Source organism: Amphibalanus amphitrite, unplaced genomic scaffold (genome assembly GCF_019059575.1).
Source record: "Amphibalanus amphitrite isolate SeventyFive unplaced genomic scaffold, NRLGWU_Aamphi_draft 000649F_arrow, whole genome shotgun sequence".
In the NCBI taxonomy this organism is placed as follows: Eukaryota; Metazoa; Arthropoda; class Thecostraca; order Balanomorpha; family Balanidae; genus Amphibalanus; species Amphibalanus amphitrite.
Genome location: NW_024882143.1, coordinates 260,983 through 285,618, shown reverse-complemented (window position 1 = coordinate 285,618; position 24,636 = coordinate 260,983). Strand labels below are relative to the sequence as shown.

At 54.6% G+C, this 24,636-nt stretch overlaps 1 protein-coding gene across 2 annotated transcripts; it reads right to left on the bottom strand.

Annotated features, from left to right (window-relative positions):
- Window positions 1–1,294: 1,294 nt before the first annotated feature.
- Window positions 1,295–24,613, bottom strand: LOC122363967 (probable 26S proteasome non-ATPase regulatory subunit 3). 2 transcript variants are annotated; one of them, XM_043333851.1, is made up of 10 exons: window positions 24,374–24,613; window positions 18,628–18,766; window positions 16,332–16,522; window positions 15,785–15,941; window positions 14,898–15,018; window positions 10,880–11,174; window positions 10,387–10,501; window positions 8,733–8,956; window positions 6,208–6,414; window positions 1,295–1,716 (listed from the first exon to the last, which is right to left on the bottom strand). In XM_043333851.1, the coding sequence occupies exons 2-10, from the start codon at window positions 18,725–18,727 to the stop codon at window positions 1,636–1,638; spliced, it is 1,491 nt and encodes a 496-aa protein (XP_043189786.1). In that variant the 5' UTR covers window positions 18,728–18,766; window positions 24,374–24,613; the 3' UTR covers window positions 1,295–1,635. The 2 variants fall into 2 exon arrangements, with proteins under 2 accessions (XP_043189786.1, XP_043189787.1); XM_043333852.1 differs by lacking the exon at window positions 24,374–24,613 and adding an exon at window positions 24,212–24,236.
- Window positions 24,614–24,636: the final 23 nt, after the last annotated feature.

Sequence of the window (24,636 nt, the reverse complement as noted above, 5' to 3'; positions counted from 1 at the left end):
CAGTCGGCGCTCCTCCGCGGCTTCTTCTCTGAAGCCTCCCGGCCGGAGGCTCGGTTTGCTGCTTTTTCCGCCTTGCAAAGCTAATTTTGCCAGCATCAGAGTCGCAAGTAATGACAAAAACAGCTGTGGAGCGTTCATTTACTTCGGCAAGCTGCTACGTGGGCGCGCAAGAAACTGTAATCCCGCGACAGATTCTCGGTCATCGGAGCCGGCGATCGATATGCTGCGGAGGCCGGGACGGTCGGCTTCTGTTCAGGGCGACCCAGAGCGACCCACTGCCTACCCAGAGCGACCCACTACCTACCCAGTGCGACCCACTACCTACCCAGAGCGACCCACTACCTACCCAGAGCGACCCACTACCTACCCAGAGCGACCCACTACCTACCCAGAGCGACCCACTAACTACCCAGAGCGACCCACTACCTACCCAGAGCGAGCGCTGTCTACCCGGAGCTCCCAACCGAGTCACACGTTTGTGCCCTAGGCAGCCGTGTCGGAACGCTCGGGACCAACACTAGGGCGTACAATGCATCCAGCGTGCACCTTGCTACGCTACCAGTACCTCGGCTGGTCGCTGGCGGAGCTGGCCCCGTCCGTGGCACGTCTGCCGTTATCTTACTCTGTCTCCCTCTCCCGTGCCCCTTCTCTCTCCCGTGGTCCCAGCCTATCTCCCGTGACCCTACCCTCTCCCGTGGTCCCAGCCTATCTCCCGTGGTCCTACTTTGTCTCCCGTGGTCCCAGCCTATCTCCCGTGGTCTCAGCCTATCTCCCGTGGTCCCAGCCTATCTCCCGTGGTCCTTGCCTATCTCCCGTGGTCCTACTTTGTCTCCCGTGGTCCCAGCCTATCTCCCGTGGTCCTACTTTGTCTCCCGTGGTCCCAGCCTATCTCCCGTGGTCCTACTTTGTCTCCCGTGGTCCCAGTCTATCTCCCGTGGTCCTACTTTGTCTCCCGTGGTTGCGGTCCATCTCCCGTGGTCCCAGTGCGTCTCCAGTGGTCGTGCTCTGTCTGCCGTAGCCCCAGTTCGCGTAGTCTTACTCTGTCTCCAGAGGAGGACCATGTATTGAAAGGACACTAACCATAAGCGTGTGATGTACACGGACTGGCGCCCTGATCAGGACCTCTGTGAGGCTGACAGGCTTTGGTTCCGGCGGAGACAACAGCGTTCTTCTCTAAGTGCCCATGCCGACAGAGGCCGACGGCCGGTAAGCAGCTACTGAAGTACTTGGCGTACCTATCGGATAGCCTAAATGGAGGTGGCAAGCAGGCAACCCATTAAACGGTTATGAAAAATCACGCGACTTTAATATTTATTTGCTCGCAAGGATAGAGATGGTTACTTACATCGCATATAGCGCGCACATTGGAGAAAAACTAAACCAGAAAACCGGCGCAGTGTTCCCGCCGCCGAATGGAGCCCAGTTCGGCGGGCGGGGCCGCGGACAGGCCGAGTCTGTCCCCGGTCCCGGTACCTCGGTCGGTCTCCGCTCAGTGGCGGCGGCTCCGGCTCCGGCTCCGGCTCCGGCCCGGCCCGGGGGCTCTGGCCGGCGGCGAGGGGCGCTGCCGAGCGGCGGCGGCGGCGGCGCGGCGGCTGGCCGCGGGGTGGCCGGCGGGGCGGGGCGCGGCGGGCCTCCTCACAGGAAGCCGTCCTCCTCGTCCTCCTCGGCCATCTCGTTGACCAGCTCCAGATCCTGCTGCTCCCGCTCGCGGCGCTCCTGCCGACGACACAGGGCAGAAGGCAGGGTCAGCGGCGCTCCTAGATGGGTGAGGGGCGCTCCTACAGCCACAATCCACATAGCCTTGCGGCAGGTCCACCACAGTATCTGACAGTGCCCAACAAGAGTAGGGCTATTGGCTGACAGGGAAGCCCAATTGCCATCAGTTAGTAATCGGTTTTCAACACCGATCTGCTCTTCGTCAGAGAGCCAATGGTGTGAATTGCCCAGCCCGTGCCATCGCTACTGAGTAGCACACCAACAGTCCCTGGTGAAGTTACCTGTAGACACAGACACACAAGGAAAATGTGGCACTCGCGGTACATACTACACATCCAGCAAGACCAATCGCGACTAAGAAGCAAAAAGAAGTCACAAGATGCTGACTGATTCTCCACAACCATATTTCGAAAAAAAACAACCACAAAACAAATCAAACAAGCCGAAACCAAGGGACGGTAAGGAAAATTCATATGAATGACACTGTTTGCTATTCATAGGGTCCAAGTCAGCACTTTTCGGAGTTCGTTTGCGGGACCGTGTATTTTATCTGCAACTTTTCCTCGTGGCGACCAGCGACTGGGGCGCAGGTGTGCAGGCGTGCCTATTGGTGCACGGATACCAGTGAGCCCAGTTTTGGCGTGCATGAACAATGTTGGCGAGGAGAGTCCACCGAGGGCGGACAGCACACCGACGGAGCTCAGTGCGCCACTCTCGGCAGCACACGGCTCCAAACACACCCACCGGTGCGGGCCGGCCTCGGCACGCCGTCCGCCGGCCGGAAGTTGCAGCCCGCCGCCCTCGGCAGCCGGCGCGGCACGAACGGCGCGCCGAGACGAAAAACGGCGCGCCGCGGCAAAAAGCGGCCTTGTACCGGCGGCGCACGCCCGACGAAAACAGACGTGCGTGCTGCGTGCGCTGCGAGGCCGGCAGCGCTGGCGCACCGAGGTCGCCGAGTCGCCGCGGCCCCGAGGTCCCACCGCCGACCGCGGGGTCCCACCGCCGACCGCGGGGTCCCACCGCCGACCCTGAGGTCCAATACACCCCAGCCCGAGGTATGAGATCCGACACGGCCAGAGCCGCCACTCTGTGTGACCCGTCCGTCCGCGTCCAGCAGCGCCACTGCGCGGCCGCCCGCCTCCGCATTACCGAGCCTCACTTCCTCGGCGGGCACACGGTCAAACCGTGGAAAAACGCGGAACCAGGCCAGTTTGGCAGCCAATGGGGAGTTTCAGCTGATCGCGCTCCGCACAGGCGCCGCCGCCGAAGCTGGCGGGTGACGCAAAGGCGCCCAGCGTGGAGGTGGGTATCCGCGCAGGAGCAGACCCCGCTGCCGTCAATTGACAGGCGCTCTTGCCCGCAACCAGCGCGCTTCGTGCAGAGCAGCGAGCGGCCGCCGGCCTGGCACCGAGTTCCAGGGGCGCAGCAGCCAGCGGGCCGGTGCGGGAGTGGCCCGAGAGCTGACTTATAGCGGAACAAAAACGATACGGCGTTCACAGCCGCGCCCTTGACGCTGTCAGCATTAAAACAATGTCCGATCCGCTAGGACAACAATCGTGAACCAATTTCCCACCCATTCACCACTGAGCGGGATATAGCCAGAACAATTTCGCCCAATATACTATTCGTAGGTGGAACTGTAGAGATACAGTTCTAGTAACACTAATTGCTAAAGAGAGGCGGCTCGGAGACGTGGGATCGGATCAGTTTACGGACACCCCACGCCGTCTCATCCATCGCTGTGTTGGTGCGTGCATGTGTAAGCGATGACAGAGTGTAGAGCGATTAGACGCCAGGAGAAAGGCGGCCGACACTGAAGGGCGGGGACGGTGTCGCGGAGACGGGACGGGGAGTGTTGAGTTGAGAGGGCACAGCGAGTCCACTGGACTGGAGGGGGAGGTCACAGCCGGTGGGCCCCAGGACGGGACGGGGTCCGAGAAGGCCACAGTAGGTGGAAGAACAACGGTAAAAAGTGGCCGGCACCGGCCAGCGCACGGGAACACCCTCAAAAATCGCCGACAGAGCCCCACCGGTCGACGCACTTTCCACATACGAGCGGCGCGCACGCTTCCAGAGCACGACAGTGCGTCCGATGGGCGCGATGAGGCACGGGCGGGGGAGGCGGAGCCGGACAGCCGCCCGATAGCTCACGGCGAGCGGCGCGCCGCGCCGTCCCAGCTGCGGCAGCGCGCCCGGTGGCGGGTCGGCCGGCGGGTCACCGGCGCCGAGCCGCCGGCCGTGACGGGCCGTAACCGACGACTCGGCTGTGTGCGCCGGCGGACTGCACCGGCACCGGGCCACGGCGACGGCCGGCCGCCGCTCCGCCCACGCGCCGCACAAAAACCCACCCTCCGACTGCTGGAAATCGCCCGCCGGGCACCTGTAATCATCCCCAGACCGCACAACTCCGGCGCCTGGCTAGTTTATGACGGAGATTGGGGTTTTAGGGCGGCCGAATAACATTGTTAGCGGCACCGCGCGGCAGCCCGTCGGTGGCCACGGTCCGGTACGCGCCCTGTGGACACCGACACCTCACCGGGCCAGCTGAGCCGCGGTCATCCCCGGCACACTGTCCTCAGTCCCCGTGTGTACCCGGACCGCGGCCGAGTCGCCCTCCCCGGGAGGCGGGCCGTCAGTGTACCCGCCGAGCCCGCTGTAAGCCGCTCCGCGACCCGACTCTGAGCTAGCCAGTCCGCCCATCGACCGCCACCGCAGGCCTCAATTTTCCCTCCAGCGCCGCACGCAGCCGCAAAAAGCGACCGGCCGCGTTTTTGACGAGCGCGTCCGTTTTTGGCGCGTTGGCCGCCATCGGTGGATCAATAGGGCGCTGTGCGTGCCCGTCGAGCCGCCGCTCTGACGGAGCTGCTCCGAGAGCCAGACTGGTGGACGGCCACCCCTCACGGAGCTGCTGTGAGAAGCCAAACTGGCGGGATGGTAGACCCACGGGATAGGGGTTCCTAAAACTACGTTGGAGACGACAATAAACCATGATATCTGAGCGTGGAAACAAAAGTAGAACATTGCCGTCAATCACTAAGCTCTTGTGCAGCCGGAAATATTATAACAAACAATGGTGAGCTGCCGTGTTGATGTCATTTGATCAGCAATAGGGCTGAGAGCAGAACCCCGGGGCCGCTAACGTCAGCGGCCCCGGGGAGGGAGCCAATGTCGACATCCCTAACTGCTCCAAACTATCCCGGCGTCCGGTGCACCGTGGTGCCACTGAGGCGGCGCGCGATCACCGGCCGGGAGGGTACCTACCGACGGAGGGCCGGGGGACGGGAGGGAACCGGGTTCCGACGCAGGGCCGGGAGTCGGGAGGGTACCCACGGAGGGCCGGGGGTAGGGAGGGTACCGACGGAGGGCCGGGAGCGGTACCGATAAAGGGCCGGGGGACGGGAGGGCACCACTACCAACAGAGAGCCTCCCGAGCCGCTAAGTTGGCGCAGTCAGCGGTCAGTGTGACGTGTGACCCGCTCAGTCGGCGGTCAGTGTGACGTGTGACCCGCTCAGTCGGCGGTCAGTGTGACGTGTGACCCGCTCAGTCGGCGGTCAGTGTGACGTGTGACCCGCTCAGTCGGCGGTCAGCGTGACGTGTGACCCGCTCAGTCGGCGGTCAGTGTGACGTGTGACCCGCTCAGTCAGCGCACCGTGGGGACTTTTGCGATCCTAGCACGACATAAGTGACAAATACGAGCATTTTGATTTCCAATTTCTTTATATCCTTTCTACGCAGAATTGTTCAGTGTATCCGAATCCGACCTTAAATCGCTTTAAAAATGATGACTTATACATCAAAATACGTCACAAAGTGAAGGGTTGCGCTGACTAGCACCGTGCTCCTAGGATAAGGCGAAAAATTACATGACAACGAAACGCCTGCTCACTGGTTTAATCAAGCACCAATTCTATGTTGCGACATGTTTTTATAATCTGTATTCTATCAGGAATATAGACATATGCATGAAAAGTTCGAAAAATAATCTAAAGGTATGATTTTTGAATGAAATACGAAAAATGTTAATATGCCACTTGTCTCGGATATTTGACTCGGCAAATCATAGCCTTACAAAGTTTGATACGCGGTGGTACGTGTGGAAACACATATCAAAATATTCTCCCATAAATGCTGCATTGGAATCAACTCTTATCTTTTGCCCAATTTTGCCCAAACAGCTACTACGAGACATCAAAGCAGAAGATGTCACGTGGCTCCCAGTGCTCCGCCGCGCTGCCCGGCGCCGCGGCGGTCAGCTGACTGCGGCGTACCGCCGCAGGAGTAATGTCGTGCTAGGAGGGGCAAAGTCCCCACAGTGCAGCGGTCAGTGTGACGTGTGAGCCACAGGTCACAGGTCACAGGCTGTGACCCGCTCCGGACCTGTGACCGGCTCAGACGGCAGCCGGTGGTCGGACACACCGTCAGACCTGCGGAGGGCGCCGGCTGAGCTCTGTGACCGCCGGCCCCAGCCCGTCCGCGGTGGCGCCACCTACCTCGGCCGACTCCAGATCCTTGCTGTAGCTCTTGGGCGGGAAGCGCATGTCCTTGACGCTCTGGTTGTGCATGTTGAGGCAGAACTTGATGCGCTGGTGGAAGGCCAGCTGCGGCTCGCGCGTGCAGTAGATGTCGACCAGCTCCTTACTGCGCACGAAGCCGGCGTCGTGGTCGATGGTGGCCTCGATGACACCGTCACGGATCGACTGGGGCGGGGGGGGGGGGGCAGGCGGTCACACTCGGGGTCCGCGGGGTACCGGTTCGGGGCCGGGGCGGCCGACACAGCCCCTATTGACGCCGACACAGCAAACACCAAACGCGACAGAACACCGCAACCGACAGAAAGTCGTACAACTAGGGACGCACGCGAGTGAAAAAGGGCAGAACACTTTGAAAGGAAGTCTTCAAAAGACTGCACATCTACGCTTTAACCCTCGCCGGCACAGGCCATTTTGCGTCCTTCGACGGCACAAGGGGTTGGTACGACCCCCCCCCTCGCGTTTGGCCCCTGATCGAGCTAGAGCTTCGCGGAAAAAACGAGCGTGTTGCCCGTCACGAGAGGAAGCCGATGATATCCAATTTTAAGGTCCTAGGTCATCGGGTGACCTTCCAGGTCAGGTCAATGGCCCGAAAACCGGGAAAATCGGGACCTGTTGTCGTAAAGTGTGGCTGCTATGTGGTTTTCCGGGGTGCTGATCACGAATATCGTGTTAGTTTTGATCAGAGATGATGTTTTTAAGCATTTAGACCAGGTCGGGTCAGGTCAGGTCAGGTCAACCGGTAGGGGTTGTGACGGGTATTCGTAGTACGTGTCAACCGCCTCTGACAGCTTCGTAACATGTTACGAAGGCACCAAAACTACTTCGTAAATGTTCAAATGGTTCCTAAATTCGATTTCAGCTCCAAAAACTAGCCTAGAAACATGTAAAACTCGAAAAAGTGAACCGAGGTCACCCGAGGTCACCAAAGGTCAATGACCTGACCTGACCTTCAGGTGACCTTGACACCCACCCTAATAATGTATGGGAGCAACATCAAATCACATGTTTGAACGTTTGAAACCACGAAAAGCTTGCAAACGCGCGGCTAATGCGAGCCGACATACGCCGAATCGCGATTTCGGCCAAACATGGTCACGGAAGAGAAGTCACAGGTCAAAGGTCATTGGGGTCAGGGTCATGACATTTTCAGGGAACGTGTAAAATTAATCAATGCGAGGGTACTGAAAGTTTCGTCGCGATCGGCCGCTTTTTACGCGTTATTCGCGAAAAACCTTAGGGGGCATCAACCCCTATGCCGGCGAGGGTTAAAGGAAGGGTGCCACCTTCCGAAATTTTTGTTCTATGAATCTATTTTACTTATTTGAATTTTTAGACGTGGTTAGCGCGTCCACAATATACAAAAAACCGAAACATTGCATTTAATACATTGGCAAAAAAAAGATCGTTGTTTATATCACCACTACAACTCAAGGTCGTTTGATGTGGCAGCTAGGACGGCTGGCATATCCTGTTGTCATGGCAACATATCATTCTGCCATTTGCATTGATGGCGCAACTGAGACAAAAAGATGAACAAATAAAAAGGAAGAAGATAACATGATTTGAACTAAGTTGTAGGTAACCAAGTAGGTAACTGTTGGCCATATTATAAGTCGAGTAAATAAGTCGAGTAAAGGTTTTTCCTTTACAATGCTTAAGAGATCTATGGAACCCTTCACCCTTCATGCAACTTACTAGAAAAACTTCCCAATCAAAATTTTAAAACTCAAGTGTATACCATAAAGAAAAAATATACCCTTTCAAAATGATAAAACATGCTTCAAAAGTATAACTTTTATACATACCTTTGCTGATTTCATGTTTTATAAAATACCCTTAACACGACGAGGAAATAGTGCTGAAGATTTTTGCCTGCCCGAATGCTGGCAGCAAAACTCGCAAATGATAACTTCACGTGCGGATTCAATGCTGACCGTCTCGAGCATAGGTAAGTGAAGCCGGTTTTTAGGTTCATGTGAGGCTAATCTTGTAAAAACTGCGTTGTGTCCAAAAGGTGGCACCCTTCCTTTAACGAGTGTAAAAAAGCAATTAGATAATTAAGTAAAAACATCACACATTTTTTAATAGTAAAGGAGTGTTGTGTACGCAGAAATGAGGCGGTGGACAGTCCGCCCGCTGCCGCCGCCCCTGACTGAATGCTCTCGCCTGACTACGACAGGAGTGGGCCGCACGGCTGCCCCCCACTGGGGACCGACCGCGCGGCTGCCCCCACTGGACAGCGGCCGCGCGGCGCGCCCACTGGACAGCGGGCCGCCCGGCTGCCCCTGTGGACAGCGGCCGCCCGGCGCGCCCACTGGACAGCGGGCCGCGCGGCTGCCCCTGGCTGGACAGCGGCCGCCCGGCTGCCCCTGGCTGGACAGCGGCCGCCCGGCGCGCCCACTGGACAGCGGCCGCGCGGCTGCCCCCACTGGGGACCGGCCGCGCGGCTGCGCCTGGCTGGACAGCGGCCGCGCGGCGCCCACCTTGGCCACGATGAACTCGGCGTCCTCGGCCGAGTCGAGCAGCAGCTTCCTGGCCACGTCCTCCAGGCTGATGCGCGAGTAGCTGACGCTCAGCGAGCGGATCGCCGTCTTGATGACGTTGGTGCGCAGCCGGTAGATGAGCGTGAGCGTGTGGTCGCGCTGGAAGCGCGCCCCGTGCTGCTGCAGCGTGGCGTTGAACTGCTGCAGGTTACCGTTACGCACCGCTGCGGAAACAGCACAATTACCGTTACGGACCGCTGCGGAAACAGCACAACTACCGTCACGGACCGCTGGGGAAACCGAACAATTACCGTTACGGACCGCTGCGGAAACAGCATAATTACCGTTACGGACCGCTGCGGAAACAACACAATTACCGTTACGCACCGCTGCGGAAACAGCACAATTACCGTTACGCACCGCTGCGGAAACAGCACAATTACCGTTACGGACCGCTGGGGAAACAGCACAATTACCGTTTACGGACCGCTGGGGAAACAGCATAATTACTATTGGTGCCAATCGGAATTTCTTTTCTTGGAATTCCAATTTTTGTCCAATTCCAATTTGGAATTTGGACGGAATTCTTAACATTTTTTGGAAATTAATCGGAACACAAGGCCTTTAAAATTTTAAATTTTAAAACGGAGGCCTTTAAAACGCTTTTAAACACTTTTAAAATTTACGCAAAAAAATGCAAAAATCTTTAAAAATTGGAATAGCCCCCGCTTTGGACAAAATTGGAAATTTACTTGGCAATTTCTTGGAATTGGATCGGAATTGGAATTGAAATTTCATGAAATTGGCACCACTAATAATTACCGTTTACGGACCGCTGCGGAAACAACACAATTACCGTTACGCACCGCTGCGGAAACAGCACAATTACCGTTACGCACCGCTGCGGAAACAGCACAATTACCGTTTACGGACCGCTGGGGAAACAGCACAATTACTGTTTACGGACCGCTGGGGAAACAGCATAATTACCGTTTACGCACCGCTGCGGAAACAGCACAATTACCGTTACGCACCGCTGCGGAAACAGCACAATTACCGTTTACGGACCGCTGGGGAAACAGCACAATTACCGTTTACGGACCGCTGGGACAATTACGGACCGCTGGGGACAGAACGGGTTATCGTTACGCCTCACTCTGTTAGTGTGGGACTCATGATGTCAGTGTGGGACTCACTGTGTCAGTGTGGGACTCATTGTGTCAGTGTGGGACTCACTGTGTCAGTGTGGGACTCATTGTGTCAGTGTGGGACTCACTCTGTGTCAGTGTGGGACTCACTGTGTCAGTGTGGGACTCACTCTGTGTCAGTGTGGGACTGTCAGTGTGGGACTCACGGTGTGTCAGTGTGGGACTGTCAGTGTGGTACTCACTGTGTCAGTGAGGGACTCACTCTGTGTCAGTGTGGGACTCATTGTGTCACTGTGGAACTCAGTGTGTCACTGTGAGACTCATTGTGTTACTGTGGGACTCACTGTGTCACTGTGGGGCTCACTGTGTCACTGTGGGGCTCACTGTGTCACTGTGGGACTCACTATGAGTCCGTGTGGGACTCATTCTGTGTCAGTGTGGGACTCACTCTGTGTCAGTGTGGGACTCATTCTGTGTCAGTGTCGGACTGTCAGTGTGGGACTCACTCTGCGTCAGCTGGAAGTAGGGCGCCAGCGGCCGGCGCAGCTCTGGTTTTCGGAACGTCTGCCGCTGCGGAATGTCACCCATCAGCAGCTCGACCGTCACCGCCAGCTTCTGCACCTGTGGACCGAGGCGGGCGGCGGTGTCACACCGGGACAGCCCGCAGAGCCGGGACGCGGCCCGCAGAGCCGGGACGCGGACGTGTCCCCGGGACACTGCCCGCAGAGCCGGGACGCGGCCGTGTCACCGGGACAGCCCGCTGAGCCGGGACGCGGCCGTGTCACCGGGACAGCCCGCTGAGCCGGGACGCGGCCGTGTCACCGGGACAGCCCGCAGAGCCGGGACGCGGCCGTGTCACCCCGACAGCCCGCAGAGCCGGGACGCGGCCGTGTCACCGGGACAGCCCGCAGAGCCGGGACGCGGCCGTGTCACCGGGACACTGCCCGGAGAGCCGGGACGCGGCCAGCGGCGCGCTGCACCCGCCCTGACGGCACCCACCGTCTGTTTGAAGCCGACGGCCGAGGTCTGCGGCGCCTTGCGGAGCGCCTGCAGCAGGTGCTTGTGCGCCTCCGAGTAGTCGAGCTGCGCCGCCTGGATGCGGCCCAGGTAGTAGAGGTAGCGCGCCCACTCGTTGTTGGACGCCGACTCGGGGAACACAGACTTGGAGACCAGTTTGTCGGCCTGCTCGTACAAGTTGCCGTGCAGATAGGCGCGCAGCAGGCAGTTGATGAGCACCGCCTGGCCCTCGTAGTCGTTACGGAGCGTGGCCGTGCGCAGGCGCGCGTGCAGCACCCTGACGGGACGGAGTCACAGTCACAGTCACTGCACTGGCGTCCCTCGGGCCGCCGCTGGCACGGGGACCGGCACTGTCCGCGGCAGTCAGTAACACACTGCAGCAGTCAGTAACACACTGTCCACGGCAGTCAGTAACACACTGTCCGCACCAGTCAGTAACACGCTGCACCAATCAGTAACACACTGTCCGCGGCAGTCAGTAACACACTGCGGCAGTCAGTAACATACTGCGGCAGTCAGTAACACACTGCAGCAGTCAGTAACACACTGCAGCAGTCAGTAACACACTGTCCGCGGCAGTCAGTGACACACTGCAGCAGTCAGTAACACACTGTCCGCGGCAGTCAGTAACACACTGCAGCAGTCAGTAACACACTGTCCGCGGCAGTCTGTAACACACTGTAGCAGTCAGTAACACACTGTCCACGGCAGTCAGTAACACACTGTCCGCGGGAGTCAGTAACACACTGTCCGCGGCAGTCAGTAACACACTGTCCGCGGCAGTCAGTAACACTGTCCGTGGCAGTCAGTAACACACTGTCCGCGGGAGTCAGTAACACACTGTCCGCGGCAGTCAGTAACACTGTCCGTGGCAGTCAGTAACACACTGTCCACGGCAGTCAGTAACACACTGTCCGCGGCAGTCAGTAACACTGTCCGCGGCAGTCAGTAACACACTGTCCGCGGCAGTCAGTAACACACTGTCCGCGGCAGTCAGTAACACTGTCCGCGGCAGTCAGTAACACACTGTCCGCGGCAGTCAGTAACACACTGTCCGCTGTCAGTAACACACTGCAGCAGTCAGTAACACACTGCAGCAGTCAGTAACACACTGTCCGCGGCAGTCAGTGTCACACTGCAGCAGTCAGTAACACACTGCAGCAGTCAGTAACACACTGCAGCAGTCAGTAACACACTGCAGCAGTCAGTAACACACTGTCCGCACCAGTCAGTAACACCCTGCAGCAGTCAGTAACACACTGTCCGCACCAGTCAGTAACACACTGTCCGCACCGGTCAGTAACACACTGCACCAGTCAGTAACACACTGTACGCACCAGTCAGTAACACAATGTCCGCGGCAGTCAGTAACACACTGTCCGCAGCAGCCAGTAACACACTGCAGCTGTCAGTAACATACTGTCCGCATCAGTCAGTAACACACTGCATCAGTCAGTAACACACTGTCCGCACCAATCAGTAACACGCTGCAGCTGCCAATTAAACACTGTCTGCGGCAGTCAGTAACACACTGCAGCAGTCAGTAACACACTGTCCGCGGCAGTCAGTAACACACTGCAGCAGTCAGTAACACACTGTCCGCACCAGTCAGTAACACACTGCACCAGTCAGTAACACACTATCCGCGGCAGTCAATAACACACTGCATCAGTCAGTAACACACTGCAGCAGTCAGTAACACACTGTCCGCGGCAGTCAGTAACACACTGCGGCAGTCAGTAACACACTGTCCGCGGCAGTCAGTAACACACTGCAGCAGTCAGTAACACACTGTCCGCGGCAGTCAGTAACACACTGCAGCAGTCAGTAACACACTGTCCGCAGCAGTCAGTAACACACTGCAGCAGTCAGTAACACACTGCAGCAGTCAGTAACACAGTGTCCGCGGCAGTCAGTAACACGCTGTCCGCAACAGTCAGTAACACACTGTCCGCGGCAGTCAGTAACACACTGCAGCAGTCAGAAACACACTGTCCGCAGCAGCCAGTAACACACTGCAGCAGTCAGTATCACACTGCAGCAGTCAGTAACACACTGTCCGCACCAGTCAGTAACACACTGCAGCAGTCAGTAACACACTGTCCACGGCAGTCAGTAACACACTGTCCACGGCAGTCAGTAACACACTGTCCACGGCAGTCAGTAACACACTGTCCACGGCAGTCAGTAACACACTGTCCACGGCAGTCAGTAACACACTGTCCACGGCAGTCAGTAACACACTGCAGCAGTCAGTAACACACTGTCCACGGCAGTCAGTAACACACTGCAGCAGTCAGTATCACACTGCAGCAGTCAGTAACACACTGTCCGCACCAGTCAGTAACACACTGTCCGCACCAGTCAGTAACACACTGCAGCAGTCAGTAACACACTGCAGCAGTCAGTAACACACTGTCCACGGCAGTCAGTAACACACTGTCCACGGCAGCCAGTAACACACTGTCTGCGGCAGTCAGTAACACACTGTCCACGGCAGTCAGTAACACACTGTCCACGGCAGTCAGTAACACACTGCAGCAGTCAGTAACACACTGCAGCAGTCAGTAACACACTGTCCACGGCAGTCAGTAACACACTGTCCACGGCAATCAGTAACACACTGCAGCAGTCAGTGACACACTGTCCGCGGCAGCAGTAACACGCTGCAGCAGCCAATAACACGCTGCAGCTACTCAGATGAGTTGCTCGGGTGACTGAACAGTGAACACTTAACCCTCGCCCATGTAGGGGGGGTTGGTGCAACCCCCCCCCCCTGAGGTTTTTCGGAAATAGTGCAAAAACGGCGGCGCGCAGCGCCGCCAAATTTTGGGTACCTTATGGGGCAAACCTTGCGCATCTTTTGATAAAAAAAATTTGACCGGGTCATGTCAGGTCACGGAGTTATGACGTCACAAAGGGAACAGCCTCCGGCCGGATTTTCACAAACTGAGTGCCAACGCCCGAGGTTTCCTGCCGGTGGTACGGACATCGGTTGATGGATCGTGATGAAACTTCCCATGCATGTTGGGGCAAGTATTGGCTATCATATGGTATAAGAAACTTGACCGGGTCAGGTCAGGTCACGGAGCTATGACGTCACAAGAGGAACAGCGTCCGGTACTATTTTTGAAAAGCGCCCGAACCACTATTTTGCTAATTCTTGTCACCTCAATGGGAATATGCAGCAATATTAGCTTCTATAGGGAGCAAATGGACCTTCCAAATCCAAAAATACAATCAGATTTCAAAAATTTAAATTTTGATTTTTCGAATTTCTGCCGCCGACTGTGACCTTGCCGACTTCCGGCGCTCCCAACGCGCCATTTTTAGAGCTAGGGAAACGAAATACATACCAAACAATAGAGAATTGATCAAGGAACACGATAGTAAAGGTTTCAAGTCGATATCTCCCACCGTTTTGCCGCAATCGCCGCGGAAAGTTGAAAAAAGTATATTTTTCCGAAAATTTGACCTTTGACCGGTCAAAAGTAGGTCAAATGTTGACCTAGGACCAAAAAATATACCACCAATCGCGAGATCTCGGCGAGAGCAATCCGTTGGTATTTTCCGCTAAGCTCTACGACGCTCCGTTTTCAAACGCCAAGGGGGGGGGGGTCGCACCAACCCCCCCCCCCCCTGCATGGGCGAAGGTGGCAGATCGCCGTTTACGGGCGAGGGTTAAAACTCAGCATAAAAGCTGCACACACTACACAGTGTAGACAAACAAAAACATGTCCCGCGCCGTAAGCCCAGTCGGCAGTCGGGCCGAGTTCACGACGGTGGACGCACAGGATGGTTGGGTTTTAGGGACGTCCCGTCATTAGCATGCCATTACTAGCCTGCGTCATACGTCATCAACGTGTCTGCCTGCGCACAGGCCCCAGAAAACAAACCGGCGGCGTCCGCAGTCCACAGCAGAGCGGCGTCCACAGCCCAGTTCACCGGACAGCGGGCGGCGGGATGGGCGGCGGGCCGCGCTATGTCCCGCCTCACTCACCCCTTGATGCGGTTCACCTGTCCGGTGGCCTCGTAGCTGCGCATGTAGTAGAAGTAGCAGCGCGCCGCCATCAGGTCCAGTGTGCGCCGGTTCAGCCCGCTCAGCTTGGCCATCAGCTGCTCTGTAACGGCACCACCCAGTCAGCAGCCGCTCTGTGCTCACTGTCACAGCAGTGCTCACCGTCACACCACGGCCCAGTCATCAGCGGCCCAATGTCACAGCACGGACCCTGGCCTGTCCCGTTTGTCTCCGGTCCGGGCGCCTCCCCGTCCACCAAAGCAGGCGCCGGCCGCCTCCCCTGTCCCGTCTGCCTCACCGTCCCCCGGTCCCGTGTGCACCAGTGTCCCCCTGTCCCGCCTGCCACAGTATCCCCCGGTCCCGCTCCCCTGTCCCGCCTGCCACAGTGTCCCCCTGTCCCGCCTGCCCCAGTGTCCCCCTGTACCACCTGCCCCAGTGTCCCCCTGTCCCGCCTGTCCCAGTGTCCCCCTGTCCCGCCTGCCCCAGTGTCCCCCTGTCCCGCTCCCCTGTCCCGTGTGCCCCAGTGTCCCCCTGTCCCGCTGTCCCGTCTGCCCCAGTGTCACCCTGTCCCCCCTGCCCCAGTGTCCCCCTGTCCCGTCTGCCCCAGTGTCCCCCTGTCCCACCTGCCCCAGTGTCCCCCTGTACCACCTGCCCCAGTGTCCCCCTGTACCGCCTGCCCCAGTGTCCCCCTGTCCCGCCTGCCCCAGTGTCCCCCTGTCCCGCCTGCCCCAGTGTCCCCCTGTCCCGCCTGCCCCAGTGTCCCCCTGACCCGCCTGCCTCAGTGTCCCCCTGTCCCGTCTGCCCCAGTGTCCCCCTGTCCCGCTCCCGTGTCCCGCCTGCCCCAGTGTCCCCCTGTCCCGGCTGCCCACCTGAGCAGGTGACGGCCTCCTGGTTGCGGTTCGAGTCCAGCAGCCGCAGCAGCACCAACAGGTGGAAGTAGGCGTCCTGCTCGGGCAGCAGCGGGCTCTGGGACGCCTTGTTGCTGCGCATTCGGAACGTGGACGTCGGCTCCTCGGGATCGGAGGGCTGCGGGCGGCGGGTCAGCGGCAGGGGGAGAGGGCGGCAAGTCAGCGGCGTAATGGACCGGGCGAGAGGCCGGGTGGTCTCGCGGTGGGCCCCGCACAGCCGCAGTCAGTCAGCCAGGAGCCGACTGACTCACGCCGACTGAGCACGCCGGGCAACACGGGGGCAGAGACACTGGACAATCAGCGACATCAGCGAACACAATCAGTGACATCACAAATTATGCACCACAGTTACAGGCTTTTTACGATTCGATGGCAGCTTTCCCACGAAAGACCGTGCTTGCAGAAAAGATAGCTGATATATTACGGCGGACACACCCCCGGCCAGAGTCGACAGTCGGGTACCCGAGGCGGCGCGTCACCGTCCCCGCCCCGTGCCGGCGGCTCATACCTCCTCCACAAAGGCCAGCAGCGTGTCGCGCTCCTGGGCAGAGTGCGTGTACGAGGTGTGCAGCAGCCGCTTCAGGACGAGCGCGTTCAGCCGGCGCCGCGTGGCCGGCAGGGCGCGCAGCACGCGCAGCGCGAACCGCGGCTCCTTGCTGCTCACTGACTTCTCGATCTGTTTGGCCTGCTCGCGGATATCTGCCGAGACCGAGGCCGGACGGTGAGGTGCCGCGCGCGGCACCGCCCGGGAAAGGGGGGGGGGTTGCCCGGGGGACAGACTGGGGGGGGGACGCCCGGGGGGACAGACTGGGGGGACTGCCCGGAGGACATTGAAATAGGGTGTGTGGGACTGCCCGGAAGACATTAACATACTATTATACACCTGACATTTGAGGGCTGTTCGGCTGCGCAGCAAAAATGAAATATGCTGCAGCACGCATGGGGCTACGTCGTCCGTTAGTCCCGCCCACACCACTACGTCATCACATGTAGGACGTCACAGGCTGACCGCACGTGCTGCACGTGTGCACATACAGGGGTCGTTTCCAGTCTCCAGATCTCAAGAACGACTGAACCGATTGCGCTCAAATTTGGTACACCGTTTGGGACCGGTTAGCAGGGTGCCGTGCACAAGTCAGTTGGAAGTGCCCCCTCGCAATTCCGCACAAGCAAGGCTCGCCCTCTTGCTCACTCGTTGGTCGCCCCAAAAGGCGTTTTACTGGTGGGTTTCATTAATCATTATCACTTTTCAGTGGTATATTGCTCTTAACCATATTTGAACGCAGTTTAACCATTGTTTGAACGACATTAACCAGTCCACACGCGCCACGGTTTGATGGTTTAGGATGGTCAAGGTGGTACGAACCCGCGGTTCGTACCACCTTGATTTTGATCAATTCATTATTTTTCACAATTTTTCCATGAGAGGTAATACATTTTTCTTGCCAATAAGCGTTGTTTCAACTCGCTCCGGCTGACGGTCACCTAAAAATAACATTAAAGGGACCCTCCCACCTTCAAAAAAGTTTATGAATTGGCATGAAAGTGATGTCGCTCGGTTCAGAAAGAGCGAAAACGAATATCTACCAAATTTCACCGAAAAATATTCATCGGTTTTCAAGATATTAGACTTTTACTTTCGTTTACTTTTTGGGATCTCCGCTGTTCCTAGCGACTTTATTTGGAAGCAATAGTTTGTTTGGCAGCTGAAAGTGCGGCACTTGTTGCGCGCAAAGCAGCATATACCACCGCGTGCTACAAAACGTTTTAGTCAAACATTTAAAAATCGTTAGATATCTGCGCTGACGTCACACATTCAGAGGGGTATTCCTATGCATTAGCCCCTCTGAATCAAAATGCTGCAATTTTGAAATTCAATATTTCCGATTTAAGGCATTTCTCGATGTTGTGAGTGCCGAAACCGGTAATTGTGAGTCAGGGACCCCATTTTGGCTATCTCAACTCAAATCTAATGTTAAGGTGGGAGGGTCCCTTTAACTCCAAAATTCGTACAAAACATCAATTTTTTTTCTTCAAATAAGTGCCCTCGGGGTGCACGTGGCACGTGCCATCCTCTGCATCACACACCATTCGACAGCCTGTTTAATTTTCTACAGCATACTATTTTCCCCGTGCCGATCAGGCGCGCGGTTACCGAAATATTGCACCGGCATCGGACCCGTATCAGCCAAATTTAGCCGTTTTCGCCCGATTTTTACATGTAAGGTGTACGACGCGAATTTACACTTTTTGGGCACGTGCCACGCGCTCACTATCGATCCGACAGAGCTCAAACCCTTCAAAAGGACGTTACGCATCCTTGGTCTATACCTTGCGCAAGTATCAGCGCGCTAGGCGCAACGGTCTAGCCTGTACCCCACGCAACGTATCACCATGGCTTCAACCACAGATGTGAGCAGCACCCACCTCAAATAGAACAGTACCTAATATAAATTTGTGTAATATTGTTAAAATCGGGAAAATTTTATGTGATTATTTTAATTTTGGTGACCTCCAGCGATGACCAGATGGAAAATGAGCTAATTCCGAAAGCTGTCATAGCGAGTTATCTGTTGCTTCTCTGCGCCTTCCTGGCATTGTTGGTTTCCAAGATAACGCCGTGTGGTCAATCGCCTCGCCTCCCCCCCCCCCCCCCCCAGGTGGATTTGGCTGAGATCCCCGACCGGACGCAAGCTAAAGCAACAACATATCTAAATATATTGTGTGGGGCTGGTGACGTGTCGACAAATGAAACAGCTATACCTATCTCAGAGTGTTTGATGGTAAAATGGCACGGTGCTTACCTTCCAGTGTGAGAATGTTGACATCTTTCTTCTCTGGCTCTGGCTCGGTCGCCTCCTCCGGCGATTTGGCGTCCTTCATCTCCACGTCTTCGACCGCCATTTTGGCTCGGCCCGCGAACGACGGTGGGCAATCAGAACTCTGGCGAACGGAGCGACATAAACCAACAGATGTCATAAACGGACCCAATCAGCTCGTCAAAGTGGTCAGAAAAAGTAGGCATAAGCAATAAGCACTGACCCTTGCCCACACATTGGGGAGGAGGTGGCTGCCCCCTCCCCCTCCCAGTAGTCTTTATGCACTATAGTAAACATCTGTAGAGGTAATGGTTTGATTTTTTTCATGGAGCTATTTTTCTACCTTTTTGCATTGGCCACTGAAAATTTGCAAGTTTCTGTGGTATTTGCATCCGGGGATATGACCTTGCTCCTCAGGTCACGACATGACCCAAATGACCAATGCCCAATATCCCGCGTTGGCTTTGGGTCTTGTTCACTGACCATGATTTCAGATTTTGTTTGCCACTCGTACCTACCTCCTAACTGTCATGGAACATCGACGATGTAGGTACAGATGTTAGGGTCAGGGTCAAGGTCAACCTAGGTCATCTAAGAACATTGTGTTTATGTTTAAGGCATTCCGAAAATAGTTTTTGTGAAATTTACTCGACTGCATTTTCGGTAAAATCTCCCCAATTCATGATCTGATGTAGGTAATCAGGACACACAAACCAATCGATGAACACATCAGTATACAGACAGACAAAGATATACAAACGCGTAGATCAAGCGAGCGCGTTCTTTTTAAACATCACTGAAAGTTACGGTAATATTTTGCTCCAGTGCCTCCAGTTCACGGTGAGGCTTTGTTTGCATTGGACAATAACCCAGCGTGTGGGAAGTGACATCCAAGTGACTTGTTTATCCCGCGCCCCACTGGGGTCTGTGTATAACACGCCCCACTGGGGGGGGGGGGGGGCTATTCATAGCCCCCTCCCTAACTCCGAAACTACTGGGCCGATCGTCAAAATTCAAACGGCATCTGATAGCCCCGGAAAAAATGTCGAGCGAAACCTAATTTCATTGGCCTCGAGGTCATCGATGACGTCACAGGTTAGGTAAAAGTAAAAATTATCGATATTTGGCTTGTTCACTTTTTGGGCTCTGGCCTCCGGCTTACAAGTCAGATCAGGCTGATTTTTTGTTTACACACTCGTGAACAGATGCTTTAGATACCCTGAGGGTACGAAACTTGTACTTTGATTTTCAGGTCAGGGTCAGGTCATCAAAGGTCACGGAAATCTTATGTCCATAAGTCGGTCACGTGACACATGTTTTATGGTCCATTTAGGCCATAAATTTCGAAATCGGTGTGGTGTCGCCTGTGTTATTTGAGGCCATTTTCATCTGAATATAGCTGAGGTTAGGTCACTTTCAGGTCAAAAAAGGTAAAATTTCAAAGTTAAAATTTTTCAACAAAAACATGTCTATCAGATGCAGTTTGAGCTCAGGAACACGATGGTGCTATTGATATTGGTGTACGATGTCAAATTCGTGCAGAAAAATTGATTTGAAAAAAATTAAAATTGTGAAATTTTTGCTATAATGCGTATAACTTGGTCATTTTTGAAGATATCTGGCTAAAACTTGCTAGAGTTAGTCATAAGCATGTGTTCTATCATATATATTCCGGTTTTTCGAAAAGTAAAAAAGTTTTGAAAAAAATACAAATAAAAATTTTGAATTTTAATATAGGTATATAATTTTCGAAATCTTCAAAATTTTGAAAATTCGATATGGCAGTTTGATAGCGCAGCTCATTCTGAGTCCTCTCATGCAAAGAAATTGGATCTAGCTCAAAAACTGAGCTCTTAGGAGCGATTCCCATGGTTCAATGTTTTGCGTCGAAATCGGCCGAACATAACGTCACTCTGACGTCATTTCCGGCCGACCTATGATAAATACGAAGTTCAAATTTTGACACAAGGTGTCGAAATGATGCAGCCGAAGGTAATGAAAATTTGGCGGCGATACGTCAAGCGTTTTAGAAGTTATTGCAGAAAAACGGGAAGGGGCTATGAAAAGCCCCCCCCCCCCCAGTGGGGCGCGGGTTAGGGTCCGTTTGGTCTGACAAAACCATTTCAAAGATGGAGGGATGATAGGAATTAGGGGAGACATTGGACTGGGCAGGCAACCTAGTGAGTCACCAGGGCTGAGGCCGTCCCAAACGACAGGCCGACCAGCCCCCCTCCCCCCCCCCGTACGTACCTGGCTACGGGTACGAGTGAAGTTACGAGTAAGTGAGATAAAGTTGCCTGCCCAGCCCGGACCGAGGGTTTCGGCGTGGATGTGAAGGATTTGAATGTCCTGAGGATGGAGTCAAAAGTGGGGGCCGGTCTTATATTGCCAAATAGTCGGATCCTCACGAAAACCAACCACGAGCACCTTAGTAGCACGTGCTACAGTGTGTCCGGGCCCTCGTAACACATCAAGCAGCGCGCCGCTGGGCAGCCCAGGTCGCTACACTGTGGACAGTCGCGCTCGGGGCGCACTGTAGGCGTTTGGACTGGTCTAGCCTCACAATCCCAAAAAACTTTCGCTTTTATGAAAACAAAAAGCATACCAATTGATGGCAAAATGTCAACACCTTACATACAAGACAGTTATTTGGTCATGCAACATCTTGGTATGAGGAAAAGGGACATCAAACACAAAGTTTTTTGTTTTGTTGACGGTGGACAAGTCATCATTAATGGATGTTTGAAGAGTCAAAGTATATGCCATGGGGATCCTAAGTGTGTTAGTTATCCTCGTCAATGTTTTTATGAGTTGTTCTGTGACATGTTACGATCAATCCTGCTCGAAGAAAAATGAGATGAGACGAGACGCATTATCAAGCAACATGAGAGATCAGCATATCATCGCGTCATCAGGGGTGGAATGGACAAACGTGCCAAGTTGGGGTAGCATGGGCGCAGCAAATCTGCCACCGTCCCAGCAGTGACCTTGACCTCCGCTGTCTTTGCGGCTACAGCCAAGTCGCCGTGAAATTGGGAAAGCTCGTGCTACCCCAACTCAGCACAGATATCCATCCCTGTGCGTCATCTCATATTTTTTAAACTAACATCGATCACTAACGTAATGACATGATGTGGAGATGGAATTAAATTGATGAAATACTAGGACTTACTCCACAAGGAGATCGAATGGGTCGGAGCGCTTTCAATATGTATTATACATATCGTCGTCAGCGAATCAATAACGGGTCGAATCGAGTCGGGTATCGAAGAGGTTCGGGAGCTGCGCGGCAGAGCGATCACATACTATTCGAATTATGCATTAAAGAGAATAAAAAACACGTGAGAACAATCATGATACACTAGCTGCTAAAATGAATTAAAATGGGGTGCTAAAATGCATAAATGGCACGTATAAAAATACAATAAAGGGGGGGGGGGGGGAAACAGGATACCTATGGTGATAAAGACTGAGTAGAAAAGACTATACAAAAATGAGTGCAAAAACTGTAAAAGGACGAGTACAAATATAAATACATACAAAGGCCGAACTAGACGTAAACACTACTGACAAAAAACGGCGGATTATCGGCAGCCAGCGGTCATGCAGCAGGGCACCCGAGTTCCTGTTCACGTTTGCGTCATTCGGCGACACCAGGACGGCTTCACGCCGACCAACAGTCCGAATATAGGCCGATTCCAGGAGAAGTCGCATCTGGTGATGACTGGCTCGATTCAAGATCTTGATGGCATCGAAAGCAGGTGAGCAGTCTCTATGGGTACTGAAGGCCGATGTATTGGCTCTCGAGCGGACTGCTCCAGTCCAGCTCTCCCGGTGTTCTCGGAGTCTCGTGCCCAGCTCACGATCTGTCTCGCCTGTCTGTCTCTCGATCTGGAGCTCCTGGCGGCCAACTGTGGTGGCAGGGTCCATGCTTTCTGCCGATACGCGGACGACTACCTGGTCTTGTTCGAGGGCAGTGACGACATCCTCAGCACGTGGGTCAACCAGCTGAACAGCAAGGACTCCAGCATCAATGTCACCACTGACTTGGAAGTAAACCGACAGCTACCGTATCTTGACATCTGCATCACTAGAAGAGACGACAAGTTCTGCACCAAGGTCTACAGGAAGTCCTGCAACACCAACCAAGTGCCTGCCTTCAGCTCCTACACCGAGACCCGCTACCTGAGAGCGGCCATTCGATCTGACTGCACTCGAGCGATCCGATACTGTTCGTCCATGAGAGACCGCCAGCAGGAGCTTGACTTCATCCGCCAGAAGTTTCATCATCATGGCTACCCACGATCATTCATCGACTCGGCCATTCAGAAGACTCGGACCGATCTCAGACTGAAGGCAAGGGCCCTACCAGCGCCACCTAGCGCGAACTCACACCCGGCGCCTGTCCGAGTCTCTGTTCCGTTTGCCGGCCCCCTGTTCTACCAACTCAAACGGGAGGCCAGCAAGATCGGGATCCAGCTCGTCTCCAAGCCTTCAGTCACCATCGGCTCGCTGCTCTGCAGCAAGGCTAAGCACCATCTGCCTAAGCTACAACAGAGCAACGTCATCTATCGGATCGAGTGCTCCTGCCAAGTGGACGGTGACCCAATGGTCTATATCGGCGAGACAGATCGTGAGCTGGGCACGAGACTCCGAGAACACCGGGAGAGCTGGACTGGAGCAGTCCGCTCGAGAGCCAATACATCGGCCTTCAGTACCCATAGAGACTGCTCACCTGCTTTCGATGCCATCAAGATCTTGAATCGAGCCAGTCATCACCAGATGCGACTTCTCCTGGAATCGGCCTATATTCGGACTGTTGGTCGGCGTGAAGCCGTCCTGGTGTCGCCGAATGACGCAAACGTGAACAGGAACTCGGGTGCCCTGCTGCATGACCGCTGGCTGCCGATAATCCGCCGTTTTTGTCAGTAGTGTTTACGTCTAGTTCGGCCTTTGTATGTATTTATATTTGTACTCGTCCTTTTACAGTTTTTGCACTCATTTTTGTATAGTCTTTTCTACTCAGTCTTTATCACCATAGGTATCCTGTTTCCCCCCCCCCTTTATTGTATTTTTATACGTGCCATTTATGCATTTTAGCACCCCATTTTAATTCATTTTAGCAGCTAGTGTATCATGATTGTTCTCACGTGTTTTTTATTCTCTTTAATGCATAATTCGAATAGTATGTGATCGCTCTGCCGCGCAGCTCCCGAACCTCTTCGATACCCGACTCGATTCGACCCGTTATTGATTCGCTGACGACGATATGTATAATACATATTGAAAGCGCTCCGACCCATTCGATCTCCTTGTGGAGTAAGTCCTAGTATTTCATCAATCGATCACTAAGTTAGTTAGACCAATCTTTTGAGTACCCCTTGGTCCCGCTCTAAATTGTGTCACAATACGCACTGGAATGTTACTGAACTGGTCAGACAGTATAAAGGTGCGCAAATGTGCGCCTCAGCGGCTATGCAACATTTTGCAATACACTACTCGCCAAGATCCCGTGCCCCACTGGAGAGCTGTTATTCATAGCCCCCTCCTAACTCCAAAACTACTGTACCGATTGTCAAAATTCAAACGCCGTCTCTGCAGAGTGCAGTGTATGATAAAAATGGCTTTGCTATCCTTAAAGTAACCATTAGAGCCCTACCAATAAATTTCGAAAAGTGACGCCCTTGGTCACGCTAGTGTAGCTTGACCTTAAAAATCAATTCAAACTTACCTCACAGCAAAAGCCGGTATTGGTATAGTTACGATGAAACTCCCAAACACGCACAAGACAAAAGTACACAATTTTCCGTCCGAATATCTAATTTTTAGTTTAATATTCGCGAATATCAACCTGCTGCTCAATTGATATACGTAATTTACACACACAACACACCACAACACCCACGGTCCAAGACCCTATATACCACGGTCATATATACACATCCCTACATGCACAAAAACCGCTGAATCGAAACTGCAACTCAACTCAAGATT